This window comes from Helicoverpa zea, chromosome 31 (assembly GCF_022581195.2).
Source record: "Helicoverpa zea isolate HzStark_Cry1AcR chromosome 31, ilHelZeax1.1, whole genome shotgun sequence".
Taxonomy (NCBI): domain Eukaryota; kingdom Metazoa; phylum Arthropoda; class Insecta; order Lepidoptera; family Noctuidae; genus Helicoverpa; species Helicoverpa zea.
Window position 1 is genome coordinate 12,150,655 of NC_061482.1, and position 11,453 is coordinate 12,162,107.

General features: G+C 39.4%; 1 protein-coding gene across 1 annotated transcript; it reads left to right on the plus strand.

Moving 5' to 3' along the window:
- The first annotated feature begins 4,371 nt into the window (after positions 1 to 4,371).
- LOC124645257 (tyrosine 3-monooxygenase) lies at positions 4,372 to 11,453 on the plus strand. Its single transcript, XM_047185049.1, has 8 exons — positions 4,372 to 4,621; positions 8,093 to 8,204; positions 8,519 to 8,632; positions 8,728 to 8,769; positions 8,854 to 9,673; positions 10,274 to 10,400; positions 10,581 to 10,810; positions 10,900 to 11,453. The coding sequence occupies exons 1-8, from the start codon at positions 4,556 to 4,558 to the stop codon at positions 11,072 to 11,074; spliced, it is 1,686 nt and encodes a 561-aa protein (XP_047041005.1). The 5' UTR covers positions 4,372 to 4,555; the 3' UTR covers positions 11,075 to 11,453.

Sequence of the window (11,453 nt, forward strand, 5' to 3'; positions counted from 1 at the left end):
TACATTGGTCTTCTGGATGGATTTTGATTAAACTTAACTAGCTTACATATCAGAATAGGCTACTTTTATCTATATGTGGGAAATATTCTTAAACATGGGTAAAGCCGCGGGCGGAAGCAACAAATAAATACCTAACATATTGTTATTATGACCAGGAAAAATCATGAGCCTATCTAACAATTAATTTATACCATATAAGATCAATCACTGATAAAGGAACAACTATGATTTATAGGAACCGGAAACTTATGTAAATAGAATTTTATAATTAAAGAGTTTGCAAACATAATGGACCTTCAAGTACAACACTTTTAGATTAAACTGATACTGGTTGTTTACGTTGTCTTAGGAATGTAAATTATCATTAAATCAAAGCTCAGTTTACATCAGAAAGCTGTAATCACAACCTTTGATAAATATTCTTTCATTGTTCCAGTTTTTTAAAACCAAGATTTGTTGGTTTTCATTTTCATGTAGCTAAAGAAAATAATTTATTTTCAGATAAAAAATATCTTTTCTTTTTGTATCCATTTAAGGAAATAGAAACATCGCTTTTCAAACAGATCAACAAATCGCAATGAATTAATATAGGTACCTCACTAATTTAGCGTCTAGTAACAAACGAAGAGGAAAACAAGAAAAATAAAATTAAGAACCATAAAAACATAGTAAGCATACGATGACATGTAACAATAATATTATCCTGACGTAGGAGATGCAAATATTTACTTATCGCAAATCGCACTTTCGCAGCCGCTTTGCGAATGACGCACTATAGTGACGTAGACACAGTCATTTTACCTCTGTGTACCGTACGGTCTCGAGCGGCCCGAGGGATTCCCCAACCAATCACTCACTAAACTTTCTGTTTAGTTTTTACCCACATGCAAACCCTCCCTGCAACGTGGGAAAACCAATTTTAATGCATAACTACTTCTTAATAGTTACGTTCATCGTTTAGTCCATTTTCACAGGCAACAAAGAGACACTCATTTAACTCAAAGGTTACGCACATAATAAAAATTAAAAATGTATGCATTCGCAATTATATACGTACTTCCGTTAATTAAACAAGAAGGTAGCTGTTAAGGTGAATAAGCCAGAGGTTGATCGTTGAAGAAATTGTCGAGATATGACGTAACGGGGATTTTGCAAATAATAATCGACCTGCTCAAAATAAGGACATTGAACCGAAACCAAGCCATGAGAGCTCCGTGAATTACACAACTGCGATAGTGAATAATAATTAGGCCGTACTTAAAAAATGAAAGGTTTGTTTCTAAAAATAGTTAACCTAGACCTCCCCTAGAGTAAGGCTGCGTTCTGAAAACAAACGTTTCGCATTTTGCAGCAGTCGCCAACGTTTCAATATAAACAGAACGAACCAAACCTTTATTTGCAATCGCTGATTATAATAACTAAATTGGATTCGAGCAAAACTATTGCAAATATTTAGACAGCCGTCATAATGGGAATTTGTTGATTTGCTAACATAAGCGTCATAACTCACCTAATGGAATAACCGAATCGATTAAAAAAAATCGTAACACCTCACTAGAATTACCGGTATCCGGTGCGGCCTTCTAATTTTAATAAATCGATCTTGTGTGACGTAAAGACATGTTTTGGCATTGGCCGGTGTCGCGCAGTGTGTCACTCGCCTAATGGCGGTATTTGTCGATTATCGTGGTTTTTGTGATTTACCTTGGGTCTGTCATTAATTAAGTCGATTCTCCCACTCTGTGGTTACCGATGATTCTCTCATTGTACATTCTGATTGGATATTTTCTTGTTGCAATTTATAACATTTCCATTATGACTCGATATTGAAGTGATGTTTATATTATGCCGTGTAACATTTACAAACACGAAAATGTCCAAAAATATTTCAATTTTTAATTTTGGCACAGCAAGACTCGTTTGATCACTTCATTAAAGTTTTATAAGATGCAATTTTTATGCATAAGTAGTTTTTTTTTTCATATTAATTGGGGGTCTTTTTGAAACTTGTAGATTGTTCCTTTATTCGAATATTATAGTTTAAAGCCGTTTTATAAAGTGAACAATGTTGTTGTTATGAAATGTCGTAAATTAATTGTAAGGAGGGCAAAGAGACGCGAAATTTCTTTGTATCTAAGTTTAATAAGTAATTGTCGAGCTATTTTTATACAATACCTGTTTATATTCAACAAGCGATCACGGCAATCGAGTACCTATCCCAAACGTGACATAGAGAGGGAGATTATCTTATATACTTGAAAAAAATATCCTGTCAAAGAGAGAACTATGGGGAGCATTAAGGATACAATGGAATTGGAAGTATTTAACTGCCATCCGTTTGACGTTATTGTTACAAAGAGCCAACTAAAGCAAGGTTTACTATTTCTGTTGATGATGATTGAATCCAAACGTACCCATACACAAACAACAATTACAATTACAAATATGATGAAACTGAAAGTACTTTACAATAGTGCTTTTGATAAGATAGTATATACCTATTTAAAAAAGAAGCTTAGAATAAGGATTGTACATTTCAGATTATGTTCCGCCCAAAAAACCATGAAAAATGTGCTTTTAAGACTTACATGAAAATAAATTAAATAAATATTGTAAGACCCTGACCGGAAGACCCTGGATGCAAGTCGCCTCCAACAGGTATCTGTGGAGTTCTAAGTGGGAGGCCTATGTTCAGCAGTGGACGTCCTATGGCTGAGATGATGATGATGATGATGATGAAATAATGTAATGTATTTTACAACCAAACTACCTCGTTTGTCGAGCGGCAACAACGTCCTCGATAAAGGGGAATAATCTGATACAGAAAGAATGTTACAAATTGGTTCAGCTGATCCCGAGATATATGAGCGTTTAAGCAAACAAACAATCAAGGAACTAAGTTTTCAGCTTTATAATATAAGTAAACAATAACCAACATAAGGCTCATTTATATCAAAATAAATTAAGTAGTTCCATCATAATGAACACTTTTGTAGACCTAACTGTTCACGTTATAAAAAAAAAGAAATGAGCTACAAAGTAAATATTTACATTAAGTAGGCACTCACCACGCGACCTTGTACGAAACCAAACGTAAATCATAGCAAACCAAGTCAATAAATTAGTAATAATATGTTTCTATTAACAGCTGTTATGTTTTAATGAGTCTAATCGCAACACCGGGTATCTTTTTTCTTTATTAAAATATCAAAATTAATCATATGTAAGTGTTATTAAACAGGTTCTGTATTTTGAATTTGAGCACTTAATGCGAAGTAAGTATTATGCAACGAAAATTATGCAGGTTTTAATAAGATTAACGCTAGACTTCGTGTTTTATTACCTACTTAAACTTTAACACATACGTATTTCAAATAAGCTACAATTTATCCAATAAGGATAAATTAAATGACCCACAATTATATCAAAATAAAATACACCAAAATCGCTCCAAAAGATTTCAAAAGATTGTTTATCAAAACATTTTAACTAGTTGGAAATTATCGTGAAACCATGTGGCGGTAACTTATACGTCTATTAAATGGTAATTAATATAAATTCATCTCGTGCGATAACGTGACCACAATGTTATCAGCAGCGTAACATCTTATCAGTGACGAAACTGGTCACACACACCATTGATGATGTCTAGTAGCTATGGAAAAAAATCTTGCAAAATCTCTGCGTGGCCTATTCGGAGGTTCCCGGGATAAGCGTAGCCCGTAGCCCGTAGCAAGTGGGCATCACCGGCCTACGTAATACCGGCCTACGTCATAGGTGAAACCTGTATCATGTATGCCCATTCAAGTTTACCACCTATGGAAAATATCAATAGAGGTCATCAAAGTTCAAATGTCCTTAGACAAAAGAATTAGATTTATCGTAGCCTAGGTATTAATTATAAATGTGAGAAAATTTACTGTCTCTATGTAAACAAACATTCGTTTGATTTTCAAAACATACAACTGGGTCCAAATGGTACAAGTTTATCTAAACGACCAAACTTAATGTCCTCTTATATTTTTTTATAAACTGTTTCCCTTTTATGGACTTTATACTGTCACAGTATTATGTTGTTACACATAGTGATTTACTTCCGAGTTTAAAAGGCCATTTCCGAACAAGGATCAAAGGATGAAAATTGATAGTTTTTTTGGGGATGTGTGTTTGGGCCAGGCAGCATTGATCATGTGACTGGGTGATGATGGATCTGATGATGCAGCCTCGCCGGGGGATGCCGGCGCGCGGATGGGACGCGCGGGGCGCGGGCGGCGCGCGGGGCGCTCGTCATGACGCATGCGCGACGAAAGGCGCTGCGGGGTGGGAGGCGCGCGCCTAACACTATTTAAACTGTTCTTACGAACGGTCATCATGCATTGGTCTGTTTGCAATCCAAAGTTTAGTTAGCTATAGTAATACGACAGCTCGAGTCGCAGACAGACAGGCACAAAGCCCGTGGTCGAGACAAAAAGCTCTCGCAGACAATACGCTAGCTAATCGCGCAGTGAACCCTCGTTCAGGCCCTTCAAATACCAGTGGTGTGTCGTGAGAAGCCATGGCCGTCGCAGCTGCCCAGAAGAACCGTGAAATGTTCGCCATCAAGAAGTCGTACAGCATCGAGGTGAGGAGCTCGCGGCACCGGGCCTGGCCCGCCTGCAACGCGTTGCCAGCTCGTTTTATACTCTACTCATCTCACACAACACTCACTACTCTCATTCTCATTATCCTTCAGCTAAATTTTTCTCTCATCGTCCAAGGTCCAAGTCTTTTCATTGTTTTTAAATCAAACGGCCACAGAACAATAACAAAGCCATTATTTCAATTAAAACAGTTCGATTCGAAACAATCCAAAATATCACTCTGATTTACTGCCTTAAAAATTGCATCATTATGCAATATCGAATCTGATAATTTAGTGGAATTACTTTAATTCATTAATAAATCATAGTTAGTAATAATTGAGATGTCCTAAAAACTAACAATTAACTTAACCTTCTGACGGCCATATAAATAATAAAACGTACAGTTCGTAGATACAGCAATTCCTGTTTTAAATTAGTAATTTCAATGAATTAAACAAAGAAACCAATGTTAACCTTTTGTTTGAGTTTGCACGCGCAAATTATATTTTAACAATATAAAGTAACTTCAGTGTTTTATTAACTAGAGTTTGAAGAAGTGTTGATTTGCCAAAACTAATTTTAACAGTGCGTTTTTGAGGAATATCACAAAAATAAAATATCAAATATCAGTTTTAAAGTTTCAATAGAGATGTTAATCAGCCTGTCATAATAGTTATTGCCTACTTTTTATGTCAATTCGCCCTTGTACTACTCGGCAACAATGAACATGAATCTTGACGAACGAAGCAATTTTCCGACCATTTAAACAAACGTAGGTACATCATAAGAATAACTAAGTGCTTTTTATTTCATTGCTTTATCCATCTATTTACATTCGCAAAACTTTTAGTCGGCCCAGTGAGAAAATTAAATCGGTCATTAAATCTTTGACTATTAAACTGTCAGTTAATAAAGCCTGAGAATTGAACGGTTCTCATAACAAACAGACAGGCTATTTAAATAGTATTTAATAGACTGTTTATGTGACAAAAACACTTTCTCAGTGAAATCGCATCGTCGTGTGACAAATTGCGTAACATACACAACAATATGTTCTAAATAAGTCATTGTTCCACATAAGAGGAGTATTTACCCATTGCAACAAAAAACAACTCTAATCAATCTCTTCATTGTTTATTAGCAGATTAATTAGCATTGTGAATATGCAACGCGTCGTCAGGTCGTAATCGTTACCTCACGGCGGCTACTTTGTTTTAAATAATCACCTGTTGATTGTTTACCTTAGTTGAATATTTCTACCGCGCTTTTACATCGTCCAAGTACATAAAGCTAAGCGAAATTTTGTTGCGAATTATATCAGAGTTTGTATGCGTTGATAAGTAGTTCAGTTTTGTTCAATCATCTGCCTACAACCTCTGTTTGCATTGCGATCATTGGCAAATTAATGCTTGTTATTCTTGTTATACATTTTATTGCGCTTTGCGAGAAATAGGCCTATCCCTATGATGTTATTATTACCTTTATGATTGGTGGCTGAATGATTGTATTTCCTTGACCGTCGAAGGTCGGAATGCGAGGCGGTGCGACGCTCACCGACTCCGCTGCAATCAGCAGAGATCGTTAAAATTCTATCAAGTGACACGATGGGCACAATTAGCTTGTCACACCTGCTCTGATGCACTAAAATCGATGTTAGTCTACCTAGACAACACTAACAGCTCGATTTTTTATTAAACTAGATTTGCACTCGATTCTCACTTAATGAGCCACCGTCACGCACAGCGCAGAGCCTAAGAGCTCAGTCTACAACAATCTCGAGGTCACTTAGGTATGCCCTTGACCAAAGCTAGCTATTTGGTGCAATCAGATGTATCGTTCGAAGAGACTCATTATCAACTAGGCATTGTTTCGCATGTTATGGCCAAAAATACTTCCTTTCCGCATGTATCGAATATTCACTATGCATAATTATCGCTTTTGTTTATAAATCTTCCATCGAATCGCACAAAACAAGTTCGTGACTTAGATATCAAATCATTAATGGTACAATTGAGCTGAACACTCGTGCATGCCGAAACAATAAAATCCACAGATTGGATGTTCTGCAACGTCAAATTGATTAAGTGCTCATAGGTATAGCAGAGTGCTTTGGAGGGTGGATACAGGTCGGCGGGCGGCGCACTCTGGCTTGGCTTAATTACCCGCCGACCGATTGGAATGGTGAAGTGGCCACTCGGGCACACCAAGGCTATATCAACCGGATTCCGACTCCTGTCCGCTCCAGTTAGGCGGACCTTTAAATTTACAATACAGCGCGCGACACCGTTTCCGCAATCTTGTAACACTTACTTACGCGTCGCCTTCTGTTTACTACTGTCACAGTCACACTAAATATGTTTCGGACCTCAGGAAAAAAGCTTTTAGGTCGCGCAATTACCGACTTCAGGGGCTAAGTAACAATAGTGAGTGATTAGCGCAACCCTTGACATACATAGTTAGGCCCGCACGGCCACTCTAGTGGAAAATGCTAGGTCTCGCCGCCCGCGCACTCGGCCAGCCAGCGCGTCAGCAGCTCCGCGACGCTACGCGACGGAAATTGCGCGTCGCCGACATAACACAACAACACACGAGTTACGTCAACTTTACACTCCCGCCCCTACTGTGATCTAATAACTCATCTCTGGGTTTTTCAATGTACGATTCAGTAGTGACTAGAATTAGCTCAATGTAGTCATTAGTGAAACTCTGTCATCCGTAGAGCCGTTTAAATTACGTATAAAGACGTGCAAATTAAATGTAGCATTGAGAATGAGCGCGAATTTCGTACAATTAGCACCGTGGCTGGCTCGTCTTTGTTTCGCTCGAAGCTCTAAGTAAAGACATGAACGAGCGAGCGTCGCATTGTCACAGAATGACATCTTGTAGTCACAACTCTCAAGTGTATAATTGGCTCCATTTGAGCGCAGCCGACCAGAAAGTCGCGTTCCTTTGAAAGATTTCAGTCGCACGACTTCGCATCCGGGGCGACGCGCAAGCCGGGTATAATGGGAGCACTTTACACCCGGCCACACTCAGGAAATAAGCTTACGAACTTCGTAAAAGCAATTCCTGCTCTCACATGAAATATAATGCGATGTGACCGCTTTATATTTATAAGGATTTAGAAGATCAAACTGTTTTAGAGGCGAGTCCTTTGTGCTCGCTCGCTGGAGTGGAGACGTTTTCTCACCCACGCGTCAGCATTTTAAGTGTTTTCTTTAGAACGAAAGTTATAAATAAAAATAGAGTACTATTGAAAACTCGATTCGATGGCAACATACTATTGAAGAAAACTTGTCAAGTTTTCGATTAGAATAAATTGCTTTAAGAATTAACGACGTCCGATAACTCTGGGCCTATCAACACAAATCATCATTTTCATTTACGAATCATTTCATTCACACACTAGACACAAAACAGAATTTGTGAAGAAATACAATAATAATTAATGTTTTATTGTTTTGTTTTAGAACGGTTATCCGTCTCGTCGCCGCTCGCTCGTAGACGACGCCAGGTTCGAAACCCTGGTTGTAAAACAGACCAAACAAAGCGTTTTGGAAGAGGCTCGCGCCCGAGCCAATGGTAAGTACCCCTAAGCACGTAATATAGGACCACCGGCAAAACATCACGTCAGTGCAGAGAACCAATTTTGCAATCACATTTTTTTATGATCACTCCAGCTCTTACTGGATATCATTGTAAGCGAGTGCGCTTTTGAAACCGTAATAAAGTCACCGTGATAAAAGTATAATGTTGATATTCATGAACGATCGACGAAATTGCGGCGAAATCAAACGGGTCATTTCACTTATCGTTTATTATTTTTTTTTCTTTCCCTCCATTTTTTTAAATGTTTTATTTTTGGTTTTTCATATAATTTTTCTTCTTTAATTTAGACTCTGGCTTGGAATCCGATTTTATCCAAGACGGGATTCATATTGGCAATGGTGACAACTCCCCGACTGTCGAAGATGGCACCCAACAAGACGATACTAAGAATGGTCACCTCGGTAATTGTTGTTTTTTTTTTTAATATTTCAATCGTTTGATTTTCATTTATTTTTTATTTTGTTTCTTATTTTTCTTTTATTTTTATTACTTTTAGCTGATGCTGATATTGGTGATGACGCCGGAAAAACGGACGAGGGTCAGTATTTTACACGGTTTTGTTTATAACGACCGCTAATAATCTTTTAAGTGTCAATTTGTGCAATGTGTAATGTCGTTACAGATTATACTCTGACCGAAGAGGAGGTGATCCTGCAGAACGCTGCGAGTGAGTCTCCCGAGGCAGAGCAGGCGATTCAACAAGCCGCGCTGCTACTGCGCATGCGAGATGGAATGGGCTCTCTAGCGCGCATCCTCAAGACCATCGACAACTACAAGGGATGTGTGCAGCATCTCGAAACCCGTCCGTCCCAACTCTCCGGTGTCCAGTTTGATGCTCTCGTGAAAGTTAGCATGTCCCGCATCAACTTGCTGCAACTTATCAGATCTCTTCGTCAGTCAACATCCTTCGCTGGAGTTAACCTCGTTTCCGAGAACAACATCTCAAGCAAAACCCCGTGGTTCCCTCGCCACGCCTCAGATCTGGATAACTGCAATCATCTCATGACCAAATATGAACCTGAATTGGATATGAACCATCCTGGTTTCGCTGACAAGGACTACAGGGAACGCAGGAAGCAAATCGCTGAGATCGCTTTCGCGTATAAATACGGAGACCCAATCCCATCCATCAGCTACAAGGAAACCGAAAACGCGACCTGGCAGCGAGTGTTCAACACTGTGTTGGACCTCATGCCTAAACACGCCTGCAAGGAGTACAAAATTGCTTTTGGCAAGCTCCAAGCGGCGAACATCTTCGTGCCCCAGCACATTCCTCAGCTCGAGGACGTGAGCAACTTCCTCCGCAAGCACACCGGCTTCACGCTCCGCCCCGCTGCGGGTCTGCTCACCGCCCGCGACTTCCTCGCCTCCCTGGCCTTCCGAGTCTTCCAGTCTACTCAATACGTACGCCACGCCAACTCTCCCTTCCACACTCCTGAACCGTAAGTACCATTCATTTTCATTTCACTTTATTGACTCCCGATGACCATAATTTACATATTTTACAATTATTATTATCACGGAACAAAGTATCGGATACGAATATGTCCGAAACGTTAATTAGCGATAATTAAAATAACTTTAAAAGTTATTACCTTGACGCGTCTCTTTGCGGAAATATTACGCAAGAAGTCCTTGTTCTTGTTATGTAAATTGAACTAAATCTAAAACTTTGTATAAAAACTGAATATTAATTCCGGTTTTTTACTTGCAAGTTCTATGTAAGTAATAAGTAGGTACTTATTATGTAGGTGTTCACATATTCGCCGTCCTTGAACATAAAACAATTTGCGAGTCCGAAGAGAGGACGGCAGCAGCGTAGTGGCGTGATGGAACTGTAACTTTGTTAAATTGGATTGCTCGCTTATTATATAACTGGGTTACACTTTACGATGAATACAACCTAGAGTCAATACGTAGTATATCGAGTTCCTGCAACTGTCCAGAACCCTTTCGGATTATCGTTTGATTATTACAACATAAAGATGTCAACAGATCATTATTAACATGATAAAACCTAACAAATATTTGTATCTTTGCAGCGATTGTATCCACGAGCTCCTTGGACACATCCCACTCTTGGCCGACCCCAGCTTCGCTCAATTCTCTCAGGAGATTGGACTTGCATCTCTTGGCGCCTCGGACTCCGAAATCGAAAAGCTCTCTACTGTAAGTTTCGACTCTGGAGGCAAATAATAACAGTCTGAATACTTATCATTACTTATTACTGCCAATGCGAATATGTAAATTTTGTGAATGGGCCCAGCTGTTGCGAAATGTATCTTAACAGTGTTGCTGCATTAATACGCCCGATGGCGGTACATTATAAACGATGTTGTCTTTGCTCAGGTGTACTGGTTCACCGTTGAATTCGGACTGTGCAAGGAGAACCAACAGCTGAAGGCGTACGGTGCCGCTCTCTTGTCCTCAATCGGCGAGCTACTGCACGCCCTCAGTGACAAGCCGGAACTGAGACCCTTCGAGCCCGCGTCCACCTCTGTGCAACCCTACCAGGACCAGGAATACCAACCTATCTATTACGTAGCCGAAAGTTTCGAAGATGCCAAAGACAAGTTCAGGTAACTTGCAACACTTTATAGAACACACTTATTATTTATACTCGTACTTTTCACAAGTTCAAGTGCTAATACATACGCTCTTTTAACAGACGCTGGGTGTCGACCATGTCGCGACCCTTCGAGGTGCGCTTCAACCCTCACACGGAGCGCGTCGAGGTGCTGGACTCCGTGGACAAGCTGGAGACGCTGATCTGGCAGCTCAACACCGAGATGCTGCACCTCACCAACGCCGTCAAGAAGCTCAAGGACACTCAATTCGAGTAAACAGCCTACCCGTAGTACACTTCAATGGTTCATTGCACGCGGCCTCGCCGCATACTGTATAGCTAGTGATATAATAGATGTAAGACTGTTGTTGGCGTCTGTGGAGCGTATGTGTGAGTGATTGTGAAAACCATCCGATGGTACTTCGTTGAATTCCTTTTTGTACCTTACTGTATTATTTATTATGCCAGCTTATTGCCCGGGTCTCGAAAACTGCACGGAACTCCCGATTGCCCATTTACGGAGCCTGTGTGCGTTTCTCGAGACCTATACTATTATTAGAATTAATTTATAATTTAATGAAACACAAATGAATAAAAAATGGAGCACCAAAAATATATAAAAATGAATCATAAAATAAATATGCGTTTGCGTGGAA